Source organism: Ceratotherium simum, chromosome 4 (assembly GCF_057802395.1).
Source record: "Ceratotherium simum simum isolate JZ-2026a chromosome 4, ASM5780239v1, whole genome shotgun sequence".
NCBI classification, from domain to species: domain Eukaryota; kingdom Metazoa; phylum Chordata; class Mammalia; order Perissodactyla; family Rhinocerotidae; genus Ceratotherium; species Ceratotherium simum.
In genome coordinates this window covers 21215161-21242686 of record NC_141903.1, presented here as the reverse complement: position 1 = coordinate 21242686, position 27526 = coordinate 21215161, and the positions used below count along the sequence as shown (strand labels likewise).

At 40.1% G+C, this 27526-nt stretch overlaps 1 protein-coding gene across 4 annotated transcripts; it reads right to left on the bottom strand.

Moving 5' to 3' along the window:
* Positions 1-232: 232 nt before the first annotated feature.
* HAVCR1 (hepatitis A virus cellular receptor 1) lies at positions 233-27526 on the bottom strand. 4 transcript variants are annotated; one of them, XM_087429501.1, is made up of 9 exons: positions 27362-27526; positions 21057-21114; positions 18793-19134; positions 15627-15710; positions 12586-12681; positions 8982-9037; positions 5967-6078; positions 5081-5117; positions 233-2893 (listed from the first exon to the last, which is right to left on the bottom strand). In XM_087429501.1, exons 2-9 carry the CDS (start codon positions 21100-21102, stop codon positions 2779-2781), a joined length of 888 nt encoding a protein of 295 aa, XP_087285627.1. In that variant the 5' UTR covers positions 21103-21114; positions 27362-27526; the 3' UTR covers positions 233-2778. The 4 variants fall into 4 exon arrangements, with proteins under 4 accessions (XP_087285627.1, XP_087285625.1, XP_087285626.1 ...); XM_087429499.1 differs by having other exon boundaries at positions 12586-12684; positions 27362-27523; XM_087429500.1 differs by lacking the exon at positions 27362-27526 and adding an exon at positions 21496-21579 and having other exon boundaries at positions 12586-12684.

Here is a 27526-nt window from a genome sequence, read left to right as displayed (position 1 = left end):
TTTTTTTCCTTAGCATTAGTCAGTACCAGAATCGATGGTTTGGAGTTTCTTCCTTACTAAATTGGTGCTCCTCGGGTATTGGAGTTCGGGGTTGTTTTCTGCTCCACCTCCAGCACAAGACAGATGCTGGGCACACTTGACTCTCAAATCTTGCCCTACGTACCCTTGACTGCCACAGCAAGTTGAAGATGCCTGGCCCTAACTAACTGATGAGCCCGAGAAAACAAGTCAGTTTTCAAAATGAAAGCAAAAATCTCTTTTATTAGTGAGTGAGTATAAATACAAACGAAAAGTCACAGGGAGTCCCTCACACTTTCATTCATTCACAAAATTATCTTCACAGCCATCAGTGAAAGATTGGTTCTGCTACTTCTTAAAGATGTGCAAATTTTCCTAAGTTTAAATATACAGTCTTAATCACACCAGTGTCCTAATGTCCCAAGACAAATTGTGGAAAATGGAATCCCAATTGTCTCAAAGCATTGAAAATAAAACTCAATACATTGTACGAAATTGATATATGTACCAAAAAAAAATTTAATATCAACTAAATACCCCCCTTCCTTCCCTCTAATCTGTTCTCCCTCTCTATTGACAATTTTTTTCTGCGGTATAAAATTATAGCCAAATTACTCAATATCAACTTTTCCCAAAAAGCAACATTATTAAAAAAAAAAAAAAAATGAGGTACCATATGGCAAGAGACTTACAAATGCAACACTGTTGAAATTATTTACTGAGCACTAATGCTAGATCTTCTACAAATTCAACCAAAAAAAAAAAAACCTTTGCATGTCTATAGTGTTTTTCACTTTTCAAAGACTTCTCACAAGTAGTATGTGATTGGAATTACCACTATATACCAATGTAGGCATGGAAATGATTATCTCTAATAGATTTTTAAAAATTTAAGCATAAAGAATAATTTGTCCTAATGTCATCCAATGTTACTGGTAAGATTTAGGATTAGAACTCAGGTCCTATTCCTAATTCTGTGTGCTACCTGCTTTCCCCCACACTCCCACATATGGGTATGCCAGGAGTCATTGTGCTCATGGGTTTCAAACAAGTTTGGGAAATGCTGGATTAAACAAAGTTAACCGGATTCCCAGAGCCTTTATTGTGCCATCATAAATCTCCAGGAAGGGTATGGAGAATAGAGCAGTTGTCATAAATTCAAAGCCCCACAGTCACAAAGCAAGTAACAAATGTGAGTGTGCAAGAAAAGCGAGAACTGGGGGGCTGAAGGGAGGTAATGCCATCTAATGGGGCCCTGACTACACAGGAATGCAGTTCAATGTTGCCAGGTCTTTCCAGAGAAGCTACAGATCTGGGCTTTAATCTGAAATCTCCACGTTTATGCCCATTGTCTTGAATTTAAAAGAAAAACACTGTAGTTTGAACAAAATTTTTTAGACCAGATCAGGCTGGCCGCATTTGAGAAATCTGATATAGAATGTTTAACAATCCTACTTGCCCACATAACCTTTATTCAGAGGTCCTATTAATTTCCTAGAACTCCGCAGAATAGTGTCAAAAATGTTGCCTTTGAAAACAAGTGTTCTGACCTCTTAGACCACTTATGGTGTGAGTAGCTCTGAACAGTTCACCCAAGCATGAGTTATTTCAGGGTATACTCAAAATTGAAATTAATACCCAGCCTTGTTAACTGTTCATATAGAAAATGCTTCTGGTGACTAAAAATATCCTTACTTTTAGCCCTTGTTTAACTCTCTTGGCCAAACCAAAAATTTAATTGAATTGTGAAAAAAATAGAATTGGAATTGATTTGATATGAAAAAAAACCCTTCATCCTTCCAAAACACTTTTAAAAATCAAAGTGGTTTGGGGACCATTTAGAATTTTGGTCAAAACTAGTAACACTCTCAAACAACACTATTATATTTGCAAAACAACTTTTCAAAGGCCTTTTTCCCTATTCCTTCCCTTTCTTTTTTCCTTTTATGTCTTCCCTGCCTCATTCCAAACTTTAGTCCAGAAAGCCTGACAGTCGTCTACATAAGTGTCTAGAACTGTGACATAGATACAGCAGATATAGCATACATGTGTTAAATCACATGGCAATTGTTGTTCTTCCCCTAGTATCTACTTGGTCCACTCACTACCCTCGCTTCTTCTAACTGCTAAAATACCCATCTTGGTCCCAGGGAAAGCACTTAAAACCTTGTATTTCCAGAGCCATGAGAAACCAGTTCTACGTATAATGGTGAAATCACACTCCTATTTTCCCATGGGGGAAATAAAAATCTGTGCTCCACATGATTTGAAACCCTTGGGGGACCTAAGAATGTAATATTTGGAGTTACAAGATAAAAAACAAGAGAGAGTCATAAAATGCTTCCAAATGAAGTCAAGTTCCAAATTGGATTTACTAATTCTACTTTTCTTGAGAGCATTGGTGACCAAGGTAGAGGTTCTTTTCCTGTTTCTCTAATGAAAATTGCTGATGGATACAGGATTCATAAGGTCTAAAGAGAATACACAATTTTAAAGTATTCATTTCATGTGTGGGAGAGAGCTCTGCAATGACCAGAAAGATGGAGCCAGTTTCAGTATAAAAAATTAGGACTATATTTCCAATGAGGTTGACTGTACACAGAGGAGCTGGAGTCACTCTACCCAACATCACTGACATGTTGGAATGACAAGTGAAACTGCCAGAAAAATCATCCTGGAGCTTAAAAGGAGTCTGACGTGGCGATATCTGTTCACTGTCTTCTGCAGTCAAGAGCATAAACCCTTAGAGGCCACTGGGTCTTAATCCATGACGTAAACATTGTCCTCAATAATGTAGATATTGTCTTCTGCTCGGACACGTAATTCAGCTGCACTTTGCAAAGCTCCAATCTGGGGGTCATTAAATGAAACCACACTACAAAAGGAATAACATCTGTAAGGGAGAAGCAGACCACTTCTAAAGTATGAGCAGCACAATTGCATATGCTCTGGCAAGACTGGGTATTTACAACTCCTGGAGTCCCACTGACACAGCCTATGAAATGAATAGAAGCTTCCAGAGTTGTGACTATTAAGTCGCAGGAAATTCTGTTTAACAAGCAGATAGAAATCCTAAGCAGTAGTCAAAATCCTTCAAGAGACTCACGTAATAGAGTACAAAAATTGAAAATCTGAGAAGACAGATATCAGACATCAAATTAAAGTGCTACATCAAGATGCATTCTCAAAAGTGGCTAAGAAATAGTTCGGCTGGTGTTTTTCCAACTGTGGATTATGACCCTTTAGAGGGTTATTAAATTCATTTAGCAGTCTACATCCTGTATTTAAAATAAACATAGAATACAAAATATCAGAGCATATTGGATGTAATAAAATAGTATTGTTTCATGTTAAGTGTGCACTGGATCATGGTATCAAAAATCTTACTGTGTCTTAATGGTCAGAATTCAAAAGCCATGGATTAGATGATTTTTATAACACATACACTCACACATCAAGTGTATGAAAAGGTCATGTGTGGAGTTTTGCTATAGGTTCTCTTTTATGATTTGTATATAGTGACTGTTTTTATCACCTCAGCCCACCCAGAAATGATATTGAGTCTTCATTCAGCTCATCTTCAGACGGACCAATCGTACATGTGTGAAAACGGTTTAGGTGTCAATAGCTCAAAATGAGTCAGTGTGACATAGCTGCCAAAAAATATGTCATGAGGAAATGCTCATTTTTATCTTTTTGCTTTTCTATATTTTACAACATTTTCTACAATAAATATTTTTTTTTACAATTAGGTAATAAAAAGTGGATCTTTAAAAACAGTTAGTGATAGGACAGAAATCAACTAAAAGGATGCTACGTTCCATGCTCTTCTGCCTATAAGGAGTATTTTTTCTTTCAATTTTGGAAGCAGACAGTCAAAAACTTCTATAAGTATGGGTTTTGGACTCTAACAGACCTAAAATTGAGTCTTTTACCTGCTGTGTGGTGTGACCTTGGATGTCACTTAACATTTCTAAACCTGTTTTCCAATCTGTAACCTGAGAATAATAGTGCCTATCTCACAGGTGTATTGCTGTGAAGGACATGATTGCAATAACAGAAGCCAACACTTATGGAGCACTTACAATGTGTTGGGTGTTGTTCAATGCACAGTCTGTGGATTGGCTCATGTAATTAACTCAGACCTAGGAAAGACTGCGTGCAAACATCCAATGAAAGACAACTAGGAATAGTGGATGGCAGCCTAAGGGGATGAATTTTGAATCAAAGGAAGACCTTGCTTAAAGCCCAAGCTGGAGTAACGAAGCAGGCTACTTGGATGTGGAAGTATGTAGTGGTTTCCTACCATTACAGGTGTTCTGGCAGATGACCACAGGGCGTTGATGCAAGTAAAGGGGATTTAAGTTCTAATTGGACAGTAGAGTGGATTTACAAAACTTGTAAATTCAAATGCCTATGAGGCCAGATAACTAATGAGAATGAGCAGAGCAGGCTGAGTATGGAACAGTAGGCGATGATGGAGACTGTGGAGAACCAGAGACACTTGCCCCACCACAGTGCCTTGGCACTTCTTCAGCCTGCAGTTGTCTTCCTCCGGATCTTTGCAGAGCTGCCTTCCACTCCTCAGGGCTCCCTCAAATAGCCCATTATCCTGCTCTCTATTCCCCATGGTATTTGTCTAGAAGCACTAAAAGGACTGTGTATTTGCTTATATGTTTTCTGTCTGCTTTGTTCTTCTCTTTGGAATATAGTAGGCATTCAGTAAAAAAAGTGCTGAATGAAATCAAAGAACAAACCACACTCATTCAAATGTTCCATCAAACACAATTTTCGATTTAGTTCTCTTGCTCTAAGGGGTTAGGATTGAGGTGTTCTTTCTGTAGCAGTTCTGGCACAATTCCAGGGAAATAGAGAAAGCTAAAAATATCACTGGAAGGTGTGGACAGCAATAGAGGCGCTCCTTAAACTAGATTTTTTAAGATCTATGGCACAAAATGGAGAGTTCAGGAGAAAAAGAGGATCAGCATAGAGAGAAATTTTTCTTTATTTTTACTAGAATAGGAACATCAAATGGTGTTGACACAAACCCTTTCAAACTTACCTGAGTTGCTCCTGCTTGTTTCTCATGCTCAAATATTCTAAATTGGGAAGTAGTTGAAGAGAAAATTAACATGTCAGCCAAAGAGTTCATGAGATCTTTTTCTAAACAAGTATATTATTTCTACTATGACTTCACTATGACCAAAATCTGTACAGAGCTCAGAGCCTGAAAAAATTAAATTTAGAAGAATGTTTAAAAAAATAAAGGAAAAAAACCCCAGACTGGCCTCTTCCTTGGTAACTTCAGGTGATTCCTTTTGAATCTGTATGACCCAAACAAGCCTCTTAGTGTAAAGGATCTCATGCTCATTAACGGTTTAGTGTATTCACCCACATGCCTCAGCTTACTTTAACGCAATTATTAATAATTATATTTCACTTTAAAAAATGGATGACTATGGTTCTTTTATAGGCGACAGATTGTACACACACACACACACACACACACACCCCTGGTGGATGGCTGCTTTTGAAACCCTTTGTTCTATCCCTAGCCCTGACATCAGTTTCCCTCCCAAAGTCTCACTGCCTCTTCAGTTAAATGAGTGTAGAACTCTCAAGGCTCTCATCCCTCATGGGGACAAAAACTGACTCTGGAGGGGTCGAGAGGAGGAGTGAACAAATCTTATGTATTACAATGATTTGCTGCCTTCCAAATCCCAACTCTACCCAAGAAACTCTTATTTCTTAGTATTTAATTTCTCCTATGGAGAATATAAATTTCATTTTTCTCTTTACAATTTCAAGGGAAAAAAAAAGAACAATGCTAAGAAACAGGGAAGTTATGTGAGATCGAAATCCCATGCCGTGTGAAGCTACTTGACCCAGGCCATCTGGCTCTAGAACCCTTGCTCTGTTCCCTTAGGCACAATCTTGAAACGACTTACTTTTGGCAATCATGACAACCAAAAAAGTGAGCACTACCACGGCAGTAATACTGATTCCAACAGAGAGCCCCTTACTGGTGATCATCCATGGATTCTGTGCCAGCAACACATGCTAAGGAAACATCAGCAGATCGAAAAAGCATCTTGTTAGAGCTAGGTACAAAACAGGTCCTAAAATGACATACCCAGACACATTTATCTTCATTAGCCCTTGGCTACTTCTAGACCATGATGGGTAAGACCAAATGATCTGAGGTTGTAACCCTATGGTGAAATTCTAGATAATTTGAAATTCAAACTGTATTTGGGGATGGTGGAAATGTTTCCTATCTTGCTTGGGGTGGTATTTACATAGGTGTATACATTTGTCAACACTCAGACTGTATGCTTCTAATGGGTGTACTTTATTAATATGTCAATTACATATTATATGTCAATTACATTTATTATATGTCAATTGATATTTTTTTAATCAATAAGCTACTTCCATAAATGCATCTTCTTATATTAAAAAAGCAAAAAAACAATTTTTGTTCATGTATAAGTTGACTTGGTGATATTATCTGAATGTGCTCAGTTATTGAATTTGGTCCTTGATTATAGTTTTGTTTTTTTTTAACTATAATTCAAGATTCTATCTATGTCTACATAAATGGACTTGGAAGAAGCTGCTCACAGACATGGCCCTGATTAAAAATTAACTTAAAATGCTGTGCAATTGGGTAGAAATGCAGAATTTTGTTTAAATCTCCTAGTGCAGTTCATAAGGGATCACTACCTCCTGGAATAAGCCTGAACATGCCAGGCATTATGCTTGGCCCCTCTACACAGCTTAGCTCTAATCCTAAAGCGATCCCACAGCATAGGTATTTTAACAGAAAGGAAACGGAAGATCAGAGAGAAGGATCAAGTTTCTTCCTGTGTAAGAGTTTAGTCTCTGGAGTCCGAATCCCAGCTCTTTTACTTAATTGCTGTGCAACCCTGGACAAGTTATTTAGCCTCTCTGAACCTCTATTTCTGTGTCTGTCAACTACAGATTAAATACAGTTCTTGGGAAAGGTACTTCTAGGTACTTCCTGACAAACAGTATGAGGAATATAGGGGAAGATAACTTGGCGTTTGAGCCATCCTTGCTTAAAGCGGGAATGGCCAGTGTCTGGGAGGAAAAAGTCATGTTGTTATTACCTTACCAATAGGCGGTAAAGTGGTTAGATGGAACATGGGGTTGCAGGAGTCAGGCTTTGCTTTCATTTTATAAAATATTATATTACATAAAAACTGCATGTTCATTTTAGAATGTGCAGCTAAGCATAAAGAAAGGAAACTAAAATCAACCATAATCTTAACATCCACAATCAACCACTGTTACCATTTTTCATTATATAGTCTCCTAGAATTTTATCCTTCTGGTGTTTTTCTTATCAGAAACAATTACCATATTCAATATATACTACAGTATATCTACTATTTTAAAAGTTGCTTTTTTCATTTAACAAGCAATAGTAACTGTCTTCCCATGTCAGTAAATGTACTGCAGTGACTACATTCTTAATGGCAATATTTGGGAATGCTCAATTGACTATGTAATTAATCCCTTACTCCTGAACATTTAGGTTGTTTATAACATTTTCATGATTACAAGTAGCAGCAATGAACATCTTTTCTCATACATCTTCATGTATCTGTTCAATTCTCTCCTTAAGATAGAGTCCAGGAAGTTGACTTACTGGGTCAAAATATATGCTGCATGTTTTCAAGATACCTGAAGACATCTTAACATTCTCAGAGTCAAGGCACAAAAAGCTCACGAATTTGCTACTGCCTGTTGTGAACTTGCTTCTAAATTGCTTCTACTTGCTGCTAAACATACCTGTTCTGGAGGTAACTGAGGTCAAGAACAATTTCACCATTCGGAATTTTTTTTTTTTTTAATCCAGCATAGATCTGGCCATATAGCAGTATAATAATCATTTACATGGTGGCAGTTCTGATATTTAGCAGATATATACAAATTCAGCCCACATCCATCAGATCAATCAGTGCCCATGCCATACAAGTTGTTAAAATTTTTAATATCACTTCTATGTAGCATTCTCATTGTCACTAAGGTATACAAGATAAATCCATTTGACCCAACACTAAAGAACCCCACCGTGACTGAGTGTGAGCTCCTCTTACTATGGCTGTGTTGTCATTTTCACCACTTGCAGCCAGAAGGATTATTCTGATACCTCAAACTCTTTTTGTTTGTTGCACATAGTTATTTGCCCGTAGTAAAAGGAAAATTGTGTCTCCCAGGGGAGCCAAAAGAAAATGTTCTATTGATAAATTTGTCTAATTTATTTGCAAAGATGAGACTTGATGGGCATCATGAGACTAGAACTCCTTAGATTTTTCCCAAGCTCACTGTGGAAAAAGTATGAGAACATTTACAGAATCACGAAGGTGTTTAAGACCCTAAGACCTTAATAAGTAATAATATGGGGAGGTTTATGCATAGAAAAACTCAGCAGTGGTCTCCAAATTTCCATATAGGAGGGCAACTGGGTTGGAAAAGAATATTAGGGGGCCTATGTTTAAGTAAGCACACTTTCACTTCCATAATATTTTTGTTCAGGATGTCCTCCACTCCACCACATTGATTCAAAGCATGTTATTTCTCTAACAATAACAAGTCTTCATTGGTATGTTATGTTAACTCACTCTCTTTGAATTAGTTCACTCTTTTTTTCCAATTTTTGGTCAAGAGAAAGTCTGTAGTGTGTGAGTGTGTGCGTATATAGAGTAAAATATCACTTATCAGATATTTCTAACAAACTGGTCCATCTATACGAAATTTTCAAATTAATTAAAGCATCCATATTTAAGAGTCAAATTCTTTTCTTCCTTTTTTTTTTTTAACTAGAAAGAATCAATCTCTGGGCTAGTCTTACAGAGGTAAGCTCTAAATGTAAGTTGCTTCCAGAGAAACATACAAGTGAATCTGGCTAATAAAGTAGGAAGGAATATGCTTACAGTTTGATTGTTATGCCAAAGGCCATCTGAAAACTGTGTCACAGTGCCATTCTCATCTGCTCAACAAGAAAGAAAATTAATTAGAATTATAAAAAATATTGAATTTTCACTGCAGACACTAAATATATTCACATTGCCTTCTGGTGATGAATAAAAAGTTGGATAATAATATGATCAAATGCTGCAGGCATTGCAAGAGTTATATCAAGTTACTAACATTTATTAATTTATCCTATAAGGTTGTGTTTCTTAACCATTTTGTCATGGACTCTTCGAAAATGGACCCTCTTTTTCTTCTTTAGGGAAAAAAATGCAAGTTCACACAAAGTTTTACCTAGAATCTTAGGGGAGTCACAGACACTCAGTCTTGGAACCAGGTTAAAAATGCCACTTAAAGATAGGTAATCAATATTTTCACGCCAAGTAAGAACCTCTCAAGAAGTGCCCAGTGACTATATGCATATCCAAAGATCAGAAACACGTTATTTAGAATGGACATTACATTGGCTTTACATTCAAAATGTGAATAAAATGTACTAAGATATCTAAAACAGGTGGCATATAACTCCTGCACTGTATGCCAATGTGCCTAGACATTGATCCAGAAGTACTCTAGAAAATATCTGTCACATCAGCCACAAGACCAATGTATCTTACACTACCTAAAATCCTAATACAAAAGGATATTATGCCTTAAAGTTTTGAATGTTAAAATTTTAACAGTGTTTTGAAATATCTATTTTGTAATACAGAACATCTATTTGTTGGCCTTCCTAGGCAACTATAGGTCAAATATAGAATTCCCTTTTTACTGAGTATCTATTGCATATTTACTGAGTATTTCAGCCCTGGTGGTCTAGTGGTTAAGATCAGGCGCTGTCACTGCTGCAGCCCGGGTTCATTTCCTGGTCAGGAAATCACACCACTCATCTGTCTGTTGTCATACTGGCAGCTGTGTATTGCCGTAATGCTGAAAGCTATGCCACCAGTATTTCAAATACCAGCAGGGTCACCCGTGGTGGACGGGTTTCAGCAGAGCTTCCAGACTAAGAGAGACTAGGAAGAAGGACCTGGCCACCCACTTCCAAAAAAATTGCCCATGAAAACCCTATGAATAGCAGTGGAGCATTGTCTGATGTAGCACCGGAAGGTGAGAGGATGGTGCAAAAAAACTGGGCCGAGTTCTGCTCTGCTGAACACAAGGTCACTAGGAGTCAGAATCGACTCAACAATACTAACAACAAACAAAATCGACCATCTACTAAGCACTTTCCATCCTTACAACAATTTCCTTAATCCCATTTTGTAGATGAGGAAACAGACCCGGAATGGTCAAACAAGTTTCCAACTCTAGTAAATGACAAGAGCCTCTGCTCATCACCACCACACACTTTGCACTCCCATCAAATGAAAATACTACGGGGGATTTCAAAGACTACCGACAAAGCTATAGAAGCTCAGTGGTAATGAAACTGGACTAACCACATCTCCCAAAATCTTTACAGTACTACTGTGTTTACATTTTACTCATTCTGAGACCACTTCTTAGCCAAAGAAGTATCTACAGTCTAGGTTCTGTCTGTGACTTGTGTTATAACTTTAAGTAAGCCCTTCAGGTATAGAACTGGACGATGCGGTAAAAATAGCATGGACTTGAGTCAGATAAAATTTGAGTTCAATGCTGAAAGTGTCCCTTTGCTATGTGACCTTAATCAAGGTCCTTTGCATACATATATATGTACGTATGTGTCTATGTGTACATATGTATGTGTGTGTGTATATATATAAATAATATATATAATAAATATATAATATTTCTAGCTGGAGTAACCTTGAACTACAAGCTATTAATAGTACCTATCTCATAAAGTTGTTAAATTAGAAATTGCATGTAAAGCACTTAACACCATGTAGGATAAATATCAGCTATTACTAACTATTATGATATTATAACGGAAGGAGCAGTGCAGGATAAACACCGTGCAATGCATTTCCCAAACATCGTGCCCTTCAAGCATCAGAAACATCCAGTGAGGAGTGCGACAACTTGCCCATGGGCACGCAGCTAGTAGCTAGCAGTTGAATTGGGAGCTGTCTGTCTCCAGAGCGGGACTATAGGGCCTCCTCAATCTGGCCATGGCAATAAATAAGGCGTGCCTTGAAAGAATTAAATGACGTGATGCATGACAGTTTCCTGGCACATACATCTTCCAAAGGTGGGTGGCGGGCCATATGACGACCAAAATCCCTTCCAGACCTAATATTCTTTGCTTCTGTGAGGCTTCAGCCTACTGAAGGCTGACTCAGGCACAGTGAGGATTTGGCTCCAGAGCCTCAGATACACCGCCAAGATGGCAGCAGTCACACAAGGCATCGGGACACAGCTGCTCCAATGTCTGTTCCGTTCTGGAAAGCTCTACCTTGACTAGGTTTTAGTGACATGATATTTTAGAGAATGATTCTCCTCTCCTACTTTCTTTCTCCTCACACCCCAAAAGTGTGGGGTGCAGCTGCTCCTACTGTTATTACCCTGTGTTCTTATCTGTTTTCACTTTGTTTTTGTGCCTGGAAACGGCTCACACTAAGGATTCCACTTTCAAAACCAAATATCACCATTATCTAATCCCATCTGAATGGGTCCCACTGTGAATCTCACAGCAGGTCCATTTTAAATTAACCACCTTCCAGAGATGATTGGCAAAAGGTAGGTCATATGGGGGCCCCCTACAGATTGGCAACTCCTGAGTACAAATGAGTCATACACATGAGGAGCTTGCAAGGCTTGACCTTGTCTAGATGCAGCACAGGCACAAGGACACATAAGCCAGCTCTGCATTACACAGGGGTTCTGCGTGTGGCACTCCCCAAAATTACCACTATGGGTAACAGAGCTAGCTGAGAAAGGTGACAAGGTTCAGTATCACCTTTCTTCACCACAGGAAAGACAGGTCAATCTTATATTTCAAAAGAGTAGAGATTATATGGGACCTGCCCCGAATGCGGAGAGTGGAGAAGAGTTTTTGGTGCCAGTGTCGGTGTCCTCAACCCAACTCAAAGAGCCCAGGTGCAAGCTTGACAAGGTAGCAGGGGAGCCTCCTCGCTGTATTTAGGTTCTGGGGCTTAGGCGAAGCATAACTGGGTGACCAGTTTGGTTTGGATTTAATTGTTTTAAGGCTCCCCAGTAATAAGTTGGAGTCAAGACTGGTTCATTTGATTTAGAAAAATACCTATATGCATGTGGATGTTGCCAAATCTTACAAGCTACCTAGGCCAGTCAGGTGTATGTATTCTGGACATTCTAAGTAATAGTCATATTGCTATTGTATCTATCACTTACTCCCTTTAACCACATCCCAAGCTCTTCCGTCTCATGTAATCTTCACAAGGATTCTACCAGATCAGGGATACTCCATCCATTTTGCAAATGATGAAAACAGATTCAGAGAGAGTAAGACATTTGTTCAAGCCACATGGCTGATTGAAGTGGCCAGTGTAGGCACTCAGGCACATCCATCTTATTCCAGAATATGTGCTCTTAATAATGTGTCAATGGTTATCAAAATGCGAGTGCTCCCGGGTGCTCAGGAAAGAAAACGGAAGTTACCTGCTGCGCAAGAGAGCAATGGCGCGCTGGTCGTACGTGTTTCCTGCAGGGTGGTAGGCTGGGTTTCTGCTGTCTGCACTGGAGAAGACAAAGTAGCTACTGGAATGAAAAGAATGGGATAACTATGTTCTATTCGTGGAGGAAAATTCCCATTCCCAACAAAAATAAAAAACAAAACTAAAATCAGAATTACGTTTCAACTCCCTCTTAGAAATTTATTCAAAGATGGCCTGGAGGCATTGCACGGGCATCTAGGTATTTCATTATCATGAATAAATCTGATCTAGATAATGATCTGGATAGCTTATCTATAGAAAGAATTATTTCACACTTTTTATACTCCTAGGATCCCCCTAAATGTGTAACGTCTAAAACAGGGCATCCAATTAAGCTTTTATTCATACAAATGACATTTCACTTTCACAGAACAGGGCCTGGAAGTTTACACTAATCTGCCCTCCCTCCTTCACAGCAACCCCAATCTGGATTTCCTGGGCTTATTCAAGTTACCAATTATCCATTCACACATCTTTCCAGGGAGATGCACATATTGACCAGCACAGAATACATCCTCACAGTAATTAATTCCTTGTGATCTCTTCAAGGTAACTGTAATGTCCAATGTCTGAACCTTGGTAATGATTGACAACCCTCAAAGCAACATTCCTGGTAGACCTTGACCCTGGCTCCTTCTGCAGTGGCTCCTTTTGTTAAACTGATTTCCTGTGTTATCTGACTCATCTTCCATTTCTCACCGAAAAGCTTCACTAAGAATTCTCCCTTACAGGACTTTATGTTTCCCTTTCCTTTTTTGAAATCACTCAGTTATTTTCTATCAGATATCTCACCTTACCTGCAGAGTTAATCACTTGCCTCATTATAAGATCTTTATATTCCTTCCCCTTAGAGCACCACAGAACTTTAGAGCAAATTACTGGCGCCAGCTGGACAAGAATTCTCAATAATCAGCTTTTCTTATTGCCTCTCACTGGTCTTTCTGTTTCCTCTTCTCCACCATGGTCTTCACACTTTAACATCACACTTTCTCATGTCCTGAACTGTTTTCCTCTAATACTGAAATCTCTAATGGGATGTAGCTCTCTTTAGGAACTAAGAACAGGACAATACAAGAAAGTCAGATGATCAGTCTTTATCCAACTTAGATCTGTGCAAAACAGCTCTTGAGCATAACTTCTTTCCCAAGTTTGCGTCTTTGTGGGCATCATTTTTTTCTCCCCTTCCCCTACAACCTTACATCTAAACATTCCATGAATATTTTAGGCAACTAGCATGTACTAGAGGCACTGAGCACAGGGAGGGAGTGGATGTAAAGATAAATGTCCCTGTATTGGATTAGCTCCAGTGCTCACCTCCTTCCTGTATTATAAAGTTCAACTCTAAGCTCAAACTCTTTAGGAAACTATCAGGATAAGGATAAGGCTTGATTCATTTAACACTATCCACCAGGAGGTCACATGGACATATAAACCAATACTTTTCTTTTAAATCTCTGTTTTAAATGAAGTCAATAACTTATGCATGGTCGCCAAACCAGGTCCACTAATCCATCCACCTTCACAGGCACAAACTAAGTATTAAGAGGCTAAATCAATATTGAGAAACTCAACAGATTCTCTCATGTGTTCAGCTGCCTGGAACAAAGCTGTTTTTCTTGCAAACTTTTATGGCTCTAAAATCCCAGTTTTAACCTAAAGCCCTCTCTTCCAAACATAGCTCATAGCCCAATCCTTCAGATCCCTCCTGGTTGAATATACACGTGCTTCCATGGGAGTCAAGGGAAATCAATACGTTCAATCAGATTTTTCTGGCTAAAACGTTGCGACATCTCTGTTACTCCTCGGAATTCAGAGCCACCTCAATGTGTCAAAGAGTTTTGGAGGCTTTGAGAATCTCCACTAAAAGTTATCTTTTTAATCCTAGAAATAGAAGATTTGAACCTAAACTTGTCCTCAGAATGGCAAGCTATTTCCCAACCTATAAGTCAAATTATTCTCCATTTGTACTAAATCTAAAGTTTTATCTATCGAAAATTTGAAGCATGAAGCATATGGCCTGAATTGAAAAAACAAACGTGTAAATTTTAAATCTCTGAGGTCCTTAAATCTGATGTTTACTTTTTAATGAGTATAAATGGCATCTTTTGCAATTTCTATGCTACATAAATAAATTAAAGGATGCTAGAAGCAAAACCCTGTAAGTCACGGACTGCCCTGAGAAGACAAGGTAATTGTATAAAGGCTTTTTCAGCGAGGATGTCAGATCAGGAAAAACTCATCCAAACATGAGCTCAGTGTTCGTGATAGAAGGCACGATCTGATAGGTAAAAGCACAAGCCCCAAATTCAAATTAACAGAGACTGAATCCCGACTCAATCACTTTCTATCCGTATGACTTTCAACAACAAACTTAGACTTTGTGCCTCGGTTTCCACAACTATAAAATAGGATTGAATCACACCTACAATGCAAAGGGTTGTCATAACAATTAAGTGATATAACACTTGTACAGCACTTAGCACGGTTCCTGGTACATAGGAAAGAGTAAATGTTAACCTCACTGAAATCTTATCCTCAAGTGGAGGGTCCGACTTCAGAACAGAACAAACAACCTCCATTCAGAGCTCCCTGTGAGGACAGAATCTCATTAACCTGACCCTTGTACTCTGGCATTCCCTGTTCTTTCCTCATAAACCTGAGCTCAAGTGGGCCGAATCCATACCATTCTCATTAGATGTCCAAGATCAGTTGTCTGGCTTTTGTTTTGGGGGATTTCTTTTGGCTAATAATGAATCCCTTTGAGAATGTGACAAAAAGCTATGGGTCCCCTCACTCTGAAAATGCTTATATGTTCAAAAGGTGCATATAATTTGGGACAAGGTGTTCACAGACCCTGTGAAGTCCATGTTTGGAATCCAGGTAAGAACTCTTATCCTAGATTGTACTTCTGCCTTAACATAATGCCCTGGATGGTCTACATCCTCTCATTAGAAGGCCTCTAGGCTCAGAAACACATCTGTTTACCTGGCTTGAGGTTCTGCGTGGCTGCTGGCATTGGAGGAGCAGAGGTAGAGGCCCTAGGTGATGTTGGAACACTGGTGACCTCAGCTGGAGTTAGAAATCAACATGAAAGCAAGGATTAGTCAAGCAGCAGGAAACAAGAGCCTTGTGCTGGGCCTGTACATACACCAACACAACGAATGAGAGACCGTCCCCAGGCAGAACTGGGTACTAGTTTCCCATGAACTCAGAGTTCATGTCATTGGTCAACTAGAATCTGTGACTAGGGATGGCTTGAAGACATGTTTGCAAAAAGGAAACTGCTGTATTGAAAGGTACATATTTGGGGAGGTTCCGAGGTAAAAAATGATATCTGGGATTTGCATTCAAGCACTTTGAGAAGACCAGCCATGCATATTAGATTTAGGTATCATCATAAATATCTGTGAGGTAGGGGAAAATGTCTAGACACTGGAGCTATCTTCGTCCTCTCAGTGGTGAATGACTAAGACGTAAAACAGTAGTTTCCAGGCCCAGAATAGTTACCAAATAAATAACATTTAGCTCAGTCAGTCCTGATGGCCCTGATGCAGTTCCCAATGGCCCTGCATCTTAAATGAGGGATAACTCACACCCATTAGCATATGCTAGATCCCACGGATGATCTATACATTTGGTTAGAAGGTGGACTAGACCTTTTAAGGTTCCTTCTCACCTAAGAGATAATAGCAAGAGGTAACAACTTTGACTCTCTCCAGAATCAGAAGTGATGTAGGATTCCAAACCACTTACTGAAGGTCTCAGAGCTACCCAAAGAGAGAGATGAAACCAGAATTAAGCCCAAACACAGTACCTGGCGCAAAAGCAAAGTTAATGAAGGACTGAATCAAGAATGTGTACTTTTATCTCATTAGGCACATTTTTTCCTGCGAAAGATTTCTTTAAATTTCAACCCTACTAACTATAAAAGAAAACCTCAGTTTCCTTGGATAGGGGACAATTGGTTTGAAAACTCTTCTGAGAGATCCGATTTAATTCGGAATCTAGCCAATTTTTGCCTTGAAGAGGAAAAAAATTTTTTGTCAACAAATACTTGCTAGTGCCTATTATGTGCAGGCATTAATCTAAAGAGGTCAGCAAGCTTTTTGTAAAGGGCCAGCTTGTAAATGTTTTAGGTCTTGAGGGCCCTGTGGTCTAAGCGGCAATTGCTCAACTGTCAGTGTGAAAGTAGCCTCGAATAGTATATAAACAATGGGTGTGGCTGTGTTCCAACAAAACTTTATTTATAAAACAGTTGGTGGGCCTGTTTTGGAATCTGATCTGACCCAGAGGCTATAGTTTACTGACCCTGATCTATTGTGTAGTCAGAGGCTTTTAAGAAGAGTACAATCTAATCCCCTCCCTCCAGTTTAAAATCTAATCTAGAGGGCCGGCCCCGTGGTTTAGCGTTAAGTGCGCGCGCTCCGCTGCCGGCGGCTCAGGTTCGGATGCTGGGCATCCAACGCACTGCTTCTCCGGCCATGCTGAGGCTGCGTCCCACGTACAGCAACTAGAAGGATGTGCATCTATGACATACAACTATCTACTGGGGCTTTGGGGGAAAAAATTAAAATTAAAAAAATTTAAAAAAAAATTTTAAAAATAAAATAAAATCTAATCTAGAGAAAAAAAGCCAGCATGCAAAAAGTCTCATGGAAGGATCATAATGGAAACAATAAAGAGGAGGAAACCTAATCGGCTTGACTAATGAATTTGTCTTCCTCAGTGGTAAATATTTTCCCCAGGAAGAAGCTAGGAAACCATAAGTGGAGATGCTGGTGTGGAAAAGCTCTAACAGAAGGTTGCAGAGTAAGTGCAGCCTGTGAAAAGTGCGAGAAAATCGAAGCAAAGAATTGGTTATCGGAAGCAGAGAGTCACTTTGGCTCAGTTATAGATCCACTTGCCACTGGACAGAGCAGTGGCTTTGTAAATACCCGCCTATTAAAAAATTGCTAAGTACTATAAAAATCTCCCACTAATTTCTTTCTATGTCATTTTTTAAAAGTCAGCCAGACCAATAATATAATTTCACAACTCCAAAAATGTTGTAACCACAGTCTCTTCTCCACCTGCTGCCTCCTCACATCTGTCTTTAGCACACTATATCACCAGCCTCTTTTGGCTTCCCTAAATTGCCTTCTATATATCATTTCCCCACAGTCAGCTATTTTCTCTGTCAGAATGACCTTATCTTTCTTGCCCTCATAAGGGAAACAAGCCGAGTCCAAAAGTTGGGAGATTGCACAATCAAGTTCCTCTTAACTAAAAAAAAAGAGAGACATAGCTATTAAGGCCAAGGGCATTGGATTCTATGGTCAACAGAAGACCTTAATAGAAGGAGATTCATTAGGAAAGAGCACCAGAAACCAGGAAATCCTGAAGAATCTACTTCTTTCATTGAATGATAAGGAAAATTAGGATGTCCACATCAAGACAGAAAAATGTGAACTTCCCAGATTTTTGGATTTCATGAAATTCTTAAAAGCAACTGGTGAATAGCTATTGGGATGCAAACATTTTCATATTGCAATAAGATCATTTTAATTTTTAAACAAGCAATTTTGAGATATGATGTGAGATATGCTTCAAAAAATCCAAAGAAGGGCGGAGGGAGGGGGTGGAACTATATATGCTTACGTATATGCAACAAGATTGAGTTGACAGTTGTTAAAGCTGGGCGATGTATCTTCTTGACAGTACCTTATATTATGTACTTTGTATATTAGAAATTCTCTGTAATCACTTTAAAATGTTAAGAAAGGATACTTTAAAATTCTTTTAAGACATAATCTCAGAGAAAAGGGCAGTTCTTTAAGTTGAATAAATTCAGTTTGATAAGAATGTTCACTATATTTCACTATGAAACAGTGAATGCTTTTTCAGGAACCCACTAGCATTTTTGAGGCATTGTTTTAAGAGACAGTTTGCTGACTGGGTATATCCTTTAGCGTATGGTCTTGAATCAAGGTTGGTCTTAACACCTTATTCTCCACAAATGAAAGTTTTTCTATTTCCAAAGAGTTATTGGGAAACAAGATAGCAGGAACCTCCTCTTTCCCTATTAAAGGAAGAGAAAATTACTACCAAACAGAAAATTCTATCTGAGTTAACCCACATGAAGTGATCAAAGGAAGAAGGAAGACAAGCTCACCTGGTTTTATTTCCAATGATAGGGTGAGTTTCATATCATTAAACCACCCCTTGTGCTCAACACGGCAACAATACAGGCCACTGTCAGCCTGGACTGCATTCTCTATGGTCAAAGACACATTTCCTTCCAAAAGCTTTCCCTTTAGCTTATAACGTGTGTGCTTCTGAAAAGTGACATGGGATCCATTAGTCCAGATAATTTCATCTAAGCACCGAGACATAGGACACTGCCCTCGGCCCCAGCACATGGTCGTGATGGCTCCATTAGCTGCTGAGTAGGTGCAGAGCAGCGTGACAGGTTGACCCACCACTCCACTCACTTGTGTATAAGAAACTACAGCATCTACAAATAAAGAGAAAACAGAAAAAAAAAATAGAGAAAACTGAGCGTGGGGCCTCAATATTTTCACTTTTTTCTTTATGTACTTTATTTGGTTTGTAATCAAATGACTATATCTTGAATTTTTAAAATTTATTATAAGCATTTTTCTATGGTAACATATTCTTCATCAGCAGTACTGTTTATTAGCTATATTTGTAGATAAAATATCATTTAAACTTTTTCTGTATTCAGGATTGTTTTCTAGTAGGATCGGTATCTAAGACAATAAGTACCAAGATAAAGGGCAGAAATATTTTCAGTCTCATGATGAATATGGCCAAATTTCTTTCCAAAAAGTTTGAACTAAATGACACTCCAGTAACACATGGGCGTGTATTTCATCCTGTATTTGACAGGTATCAGCTTATTTAACAGGTAATACCTACATCTGGCTTTTTTTTTTTTTGGTGAGGAAGATCGGCCCTGAGTTAACATCTGCCAATCCTCTTCTTTTTGCTGAGGAAGACTGGCCCTGGGCTAACATCCATGCCCATCTTCCTCCTCTTTATATGGGACGCCTCCACTGCATGGCTTGACAAGCAGTGCGTCAGTGCGCACCCAGGATCCGAACCAGTGAACCCCGGGCCGCCGCAGCAGAGTGCGCGCACTTAACCGCTTGCGCCACCGGGCCGGCCCCCCTGCATGTGGCTTTTGCTCTCCTCTAGATTCAATCACTGTCTCAGTTGAAATACGTTTAAAAATTCCATTGCATTTAAAGTTTTTATTGCAGTTTTTAAAACTGTTATTGCAAATGAAGTCAACTCACAGCCCCTCTCTCAAAAAAAAAAAAAAAAGAAAGCAGAGCTAATGTTTAGTTTAGAGGATTGTTGGCTTAAAGGCAGAAGTCTAGTAAACTCTTCAGAAATCAGTTTTTAGAACATTGGCTTCTAATACTTCCAGGAAGAACCGCAGCTTATCATGGGCTTTAGGATCAGTCCAAAAAAGTCCAAGTAGGGATCCCTTCTCATAAGTTGATGACAGTCTGGCAACTGAGCAAGGTCCACTTACCCTGGTGAAACCAGAGAATTGTAGAATATTCAATCAAACACTAAATTATGCCACCTAAAAACAAAAACAAACTCAAAACCTCTTTCCTGTGTCACTGACATAAAAACCCTATATTGCCAAATGCAGTCAAGGTGGCCTTTAAAAGAAATCTGAGATTCACCTACTAATCATATTTAGGACTGGGCTGTGAATTTGGGAAATGCTCTAGGAATAAAATGTTCATTGTTACATAAAATAAGAGTCCATTTTTTCACCGGAATTCTTATAATATTTAATTTTGCCTAATATCGTTTTTGGATTACAAAGATAATACATGCTAATTATAAAAATTAAGTTATAGAAGTATACCAAAAAATGAATTTTTGCCCATAATCTCACCTCTAGAGATTATTGTTTTTACAATTTAGGATATGTTTATTTCTGAATTTTTCCCCATCTCATAGAATGTTCTGAATTAAAATATTTTATTTTTAAAAGAAATAGTTGTACATGGTTAAAAAAAAATGTGTCAAAGAGCACAGAATGGTCCAATGAAGACATCTCTTTTCCACCCTAACACTGTTAATATTTCTTACATACGCTTGAGTAGTCCATGCATACACGTCTATCTACCCACCCTTTTTGTTTAAACACAAATGATAGCACATGACACACTGTTCAGCGTCGTGCCCCGTACACTTACCCATGGATTTTGTAATTCGTAGCATTTAAGCAATTTCTTTGGAGTAAGATTTCAGCCTGGTTCTTTGCTCACTAGATGACCCATTACCTTCCAAGAACAAGCCCAAGAACATCCATCTTCCTGCACCATACCCACACCCCCCTTACACTCCCCCATCCTCGGGTTTCCAAACCCCAGACCCCTATTCACTCACCTGTCAGAAGTAGGATAAGGCTTGAGATGGCTACCAGAGGATTCATGATGGCACTGGCCTGAATAAGAGAAAACAGACTGGTTGGTGTGCCCCCCACCAGATGGTATAGGAAAAAGTCTTAATTCTCAGAGTGCAACTTCTCCTTTCACCCTGACTGTGCGTATCACGTGAGCTAGCGATGAGAGACCACGTACGCATGCTTGCTTTAGGTCTCTGTTAGCTCCAGGGTGGCTGAGGGCTCTGTATCTTCCAACAGACAGGCGAAGTTGTCCTTGGAAGCAACCCCTTACTTCCCAGCTCCTTCTCCACATAGAGTCCAAACTGACTCCTGGTGCTCTGACAGGAGATAAGGGAGCAAACAGAAAGGAAACCAGAGGCAGGCTCAGTTGGGGGAACACCAGAGCAAAGACAAGTCTTCCAGTGGCCGAGGGGCACTTACCCTGGGCCTCTGAGATGAGAGTCAACTGGCGCTTTGGTGAGTGCAGAGTACCTCCTGCTCTGTGGCCACAATGGCTAGTCCCTAGCCTCAGTCATATTGCCAAGTTTGCAACTAGCAAGAATTAAGCAAGAACGTGAATCACCGTGCCTAACAATTCATGCTACAGGAAGCAATGACTCAGACCACATCTTACTGAGTGATGTCAGGGCAAATTTTTCAGAAAACAGACTTTGGTTCAGATCCTGGCTCTGCCACTTATGAAGCGGAGTATGCCTGCAAGTTAGTGAGCTCCTCCAACCCTTGACTTTCTCTTTTGTAAAATAGCACTAAAAATACTTGCTCTGACTCCCTCAAAGGATTGTTATAATGAGCAAAAATGTTGTGGGAGAACTTCGAAAACTAAACCTAAATAAGCATTAATATTAACCAAGGTTTCTGGAGACTTTACTGTGTAGCAGGCTCCGTGCCAAGCGCCGAGGTGCATTTAATCCTCACAGAACCCCTTAGCAGGTGTTGCTTTTAATCCTATTCATGGAGGAGGAAGCTGAAGCTTGGAGAGATTAAGTGAGCCTAGATTCCAGATGAGGTCTTCTGACTTTTGCTCTTAATATTAAACCATACAAACATGTCTAAGCCTGCCTAGTACTTCATTAACTCCCCTTCCGGTCTAAAGATTCGGTGACTTCCGCCCAGGGGAGCACTGGTGCTCCATTTCTAGCCTTCTTGCAGCCCATGACAGGCTTCCCGGAGAAGTGGATGATGGCCTTGGCATACTGTGGGTCCTGCACCACCCTGGAATGCAAACCCCAGACTCCAGCAGCCTCCCCTCTTGGAAGAGACCTAAAGCCTGATGCTGCAAACTGGTGGCACAAAGACTATATTTGGCTGCAGAGGGCTCTGTACAACTGTGTTTAAAAATTCATCTCTCAATAGCCAAAATTTTAAAATCCAGAGAGCCCACATGAGGACTCAGCTTTTTGGCGTTCTGTGAAATAAAATTACATGGCAACACACAGCCCCTACCACCCTCCCTTCTTCAGCCTGCCCTGCCCCAGCCTCCCTGGGTAACCTCGGTGTCTGAAGTCTGCCTTGGTTGGAGGAGGCCCCTGTCTTTGAACCTCCTTGAACACAAGCTTGCTCCTGTCACTCGGCCTTCACACAGGCTCTCCCCTGGCCTATTTGCCAAAATTCGCCTCTTCCATAAAACGATGGGGGTTCGACCATCTGATCTGTAATAGCCCTCCTACCTTTACAATGTCACGCACTTGAATTCAACTGAGTAACAAGATTAGTTCCCTCAAGGAATGGGCACATTTCTGCATACCTGCTATCCTTTTATTCTCTACATTTATATGCTTGGCGGGGACACTATTGACCCCACCGCAACCACCACCAAAGGTGGGGGGAAGAATTCTGAAATGCCTCACACAGAAGTGGGTCATGCCTTATTTATTTGGGAAGAAAAATATTTTATGGCTAATTTTGTTATACTCTGAGACTCAGCCAAATCTCAATAGGTCAGTGATAAGGATTTTCTAATTTAATTCAATTCTTCCACAGGTATTACTAGTATATTGAGGCTAATGGGGTAAGATTCAATATACTAAGGATGAAAAAAATCCAGGATTGTGCAATTGGGTGGAGACACAGGTAAGTAAGCAACTAACTAATAAAATTGGGCAGAATGATATAAATGGTAAATATATAATCCGACCATGTCACTCCCCTGCTTACAACCCCCATGGCTCTTTCAGAGAAAAAAAAATAGAACTCCTTACTCAAATTTACAAAGCCCCATTGTGGTCCCTGCCTACATCTCAGATTTCTTCTACCACCCTTTCCCCTCCCGACGGGGCTCCAGCCACTTGGGGTGCATTCAAGTGTATCCCTTCATTGGGACATTTCCCTTGCAGTACGCTGTGCCTAGATCCCAATTCCTTCACCCCACCATTTTCAGAGTTCTCCTGTTCATTCTGATACCTGCTTACATGTCACCTTCTCAGACATTCCCTGGCCCTTCTATCTAAAGTAGTCAACCAGTCACTCTGTCTGTATCACTTTGTTTCAGTTCTCCATACAGCATTTTTTTTTTTGCTGGGAAAGATTCGCCCTGAGCTAACATCTATTGCCAATCTTCCTCTTTTTTGCCCTTCCTCCCCAAAGCCCCAGTACATAGTTGTATATTCTAGTTATAAGTCCTTCTGGTTCTTCTATGTGAGCCCCCACTACAGCATGGCTACTGACAGACGCATGGCAAGGTTCCACACCCGGGAACTGAACCCAGGCCGCTGAAGTGGAGTGCACCAAAATTTAACCACTAGGTCCTCAGGGCTGGCTCTCTACACAGAATTTATTACCTTATTTTCTGTGAAATAGGTGTGTGTACGTGTGTGTGTGTGTGTGTGTGTTGTCCATCTCTCTTCCCTCTTGTACAGTGCTGTCCAACACATCTTTCCTGTGATGATGAGGTTATTCTCTATGGGCGTTGTGCAAGCACTTGAAGTGTGGTTAGTATGAGTGAGGAATTTTTTTTTCATTTAATTAGATTTTAATTAATTTAAATTTAAATAGCCACACATGGCTACTCTGTTGGACAGCATTCAACACTAGACCAGAAACTCCTCTAAGGCAGAGCTCCTCCCTTTCATTCTCTGCTCTATCCCCAAAATGTTGTAAGAAGCCTGCTAAGTATTGATTGAATACACTAATGAAACCCAAAGGCAAGGGGAAAGACCGTTCATTGACTGGGGAGTGAGAGGGGGGAGTGGGAGGAAATCTCTAACAAAAGTGACATGTGAGGTCCATGGCTGGAGAATGGGGAAGGGGTGGAGGGTGTTTTAAGTGGAGGAAATGATGAGCAAGGGCCAAGACAGGAACACATGAACAAGAGCCAAAACAGGAACACATAACCAAGGCTCAGGGATGTTAAATAACTGTACGATTCTGTAGGACTGAATTTTCAGACAAGACCGTCTCTTATGAAAGTCTCTACTGTGTCGTAAAGGCTCCCAAACAGCACAATGGAGTTTTTTTTATTTGAGCTATACAACCTCCATAAATCACTACTCTTTAGTGTCAACTTTGAGACCTCTTGAAGGATACATCCCAGCTGAGGGATAAGGCTCAGGTACAAAACATGAACTTGCAGCTGCTATCTCCACATGAGAAGGAGTGCCACTGTGGGCACATAGCGGTGGCAGGATCAGGCTTACTTTTGAGAAGAAAGGCTCTGGCTGCTAGGTTGAGAAACATGAAGACCTGTCAGGAGACTATTGCAGTATTTTAGGACAGAGGAGGGGATAGAAGTGGAGGTGATCAATGAGCCTCCAGAGTTCAGGCTATGGATGTTTAGAAAGCAGAGCAAATAGGATTTCCTGCAGGATGTGAGGAGTAGGACCCCAAAGATGACTCCAAGGCGTTTTAGCCTGAGCAACTAGAAGGACTGGAGGTGCCACCCAGAGACAGAAAGCCGCATGTAACAGGCTTGAGAGGAACTATTCTGGATTTTGAACATGTTGGGTTTGAGATGTCTTAGACACCCAAGTGGAGGCTGTTAGAGTTCAGGAGAGAGGTCTGGACTAAAGATACATATATGGGAGTCATTGGCATAGAAATGGTATTTTAAAGTCATGAACCTGAAGGAGATGCTCAAGGGAATGCCTGTGGCTAAGGACTAGGGCCTGCGGTGTTCCACAAAAGGTTGAGGTGGAAGAGGCACTGACACACAAATAGAAGCAAACCAAGGAAGTAGGAAAAGCAAAAAGTAAGTGGGATCCTGGAAGCCAAGTGAAGCAAAGGCATCAGTGAAGAGCAATGATTACGAATGAAATGTTGCAAAGGCAAGGGATGAGATTTGTCTATAGGACTGAGAAACCTGGAGATCATTAATGACCTTGACAAAAGCAGTTTCGGTGAAGAATAATTAAGTGATTATTCACTTTCCCTAAGTATGTTAGTTACACTTCAGAAAAAAGTTTACAAGTGTCGGGGGAAGAGGTGGAATCTCCCTCTGCCCGTTTCCTTAAGGTTCTTATGGCTGGCCAAATAATTAACAAGACAGGTTAGCAGGAGAAAATAATACCAAGTTTAATAACATGTATACATGGGAGAAAGCAGGGACACTGCGTTTCTCAACACAATAGCAGAAATCCTCGTCTTAAATACCATGTTTAGCCATAACAAAGGAGGATTTTGGGGGTGGGGGGAGTCAGTTACAGGAGATTACCACTAAAGCACAGTAAACAAGAGTAAGGTTATTATGCAGCTTTAAGGCCTCAGCATCCACATTGATAAGCCTCTAGAAATGAGGCCATCTCCCCCTCTTCCCAAAATAGAGAGGGAGATACCTTTACAAATGGAGATTTCCCTTATAAATGTAAATGATTGTCTGGCAACTCCTCTCAGGGCCATCCAGAGAATGTGGCCAGAGAGACAGAACTTCCGATAAGATGGGCTTGTTGGTGCCTTTTCTATTGTAACCTCTATCCTACATTATCTTTACAGCCATCATGATAGATCTGTTCCAGGAAGGAGCGACCATGTCAAATTCTTTAGGCAGTTAGTGGGGGGGGGGGGGTCAAATGTCCCTAGAGAAAACAACCAAGGTAAAGAGGTAGATTTCAGGGTGGCCAAATCTTGATCTCCCACACAAGGAAAGGAAAAATCAAGAGAGAATTGGAGACAGGAAACACTTTCAAGGAGTTTTGCAGCCAAAAAAAAGAAGAGGGATTTGGGGAGTAGGGTCAAGAGAAAGTTTTTTTAAGATGATAAAAATAACAGCATTTTGCATGATCTGGAGATGGTCTAGTGGAGGAAGCAAAATTGATTTGGGAGAGGGAAAATTTGTGGAGCAATGGAGAGATGGAAGCCAGTGCCCAACTAAGGGATTCTGCTTAGACATGTCCAGGGGTATCATGTTGGTGAGAGCAAAGGGACTAGAGACTAATACACAAGCATCTGGTGGCACTAAGGTGCCACTGGAGGTAGGGGCCATGAAAGTGAGACCAGCCCGAGAGGCCGATGTTGTTCTTCAGCTACCTGAAGCTGCAGGCTGTGGGGGAGGACTAGGAGAATCCACATCTGAGGAGATCATTTTTTTTTATCTTCTCAGGTATCTGTCTAAATAATCCAATCAGGTATCTCCTTCACCTTAAAAGTATTCAATAGTTTCCCAATGCCAAAGTCCAAACTCTACAAGCAGCATGCCTCTCCAAGCTGGCCACACCCTTCCACCCCGAGCCTCACAAAACTCCAACCAAACTAAACCATTTATATCTGCTAATCTTTGGAAACTCCGTAGTTTCTAACACAGAAGAGATGACATAATATCAAACCTGCAAAAGTCAGAAGCCATTACTAGGTTCCTCCTTTAATGAAGATTACACTTTACACAACTAGTTATTTTTTACAATTTACAAATATTTTTACCTTACAAATCACAAAAGTCAATGAATAAAACTGCTAATAGAGCTACGATCTAGACACACGTATTCCCATTTCCATAATACCCATTTCACAGATAAGGAGAGGCCCAGCAAAGGTACGTGTTAACTCCAAAGTCACACAACTTTCAAGTAAACTTAAGTATGGCTTCCTCCACTGTTCCGCTGTGGTTCGGTTTTCCCCTCTATTCCCCTTGCTGATGTTACTCAGGAAAAGCTTAAACAACTCAGATGTATAAATCCATGATTCCAAGTTAAATGAGAATGTATCTCCCAAGAAATCCAAAGAACTCTATTTTATGTGAATTTCCCCTAATTTCTATTGGCTTAATCATCGTCCGAATATCCCATATAATACCGAGAAAGTTCAAGCAGCAAAGTTCTGGTTTTCTCTTTGGCATAAGTTTCCAGAGGGCTGTACTTACGGGTGAGTTAGGAGGTAGTTTTCCAGCTCCACGGGCGGTCTGTCACTGATCCTTTCTCCAAAGGTTTTTATGGATAAAGACAACTTTCTCCCAGAATTCCATTCTTTATCTCTTTGCCACACCTTCACATAAGAATATTGGAAAGCACCTTCAAAGTAGAACCTC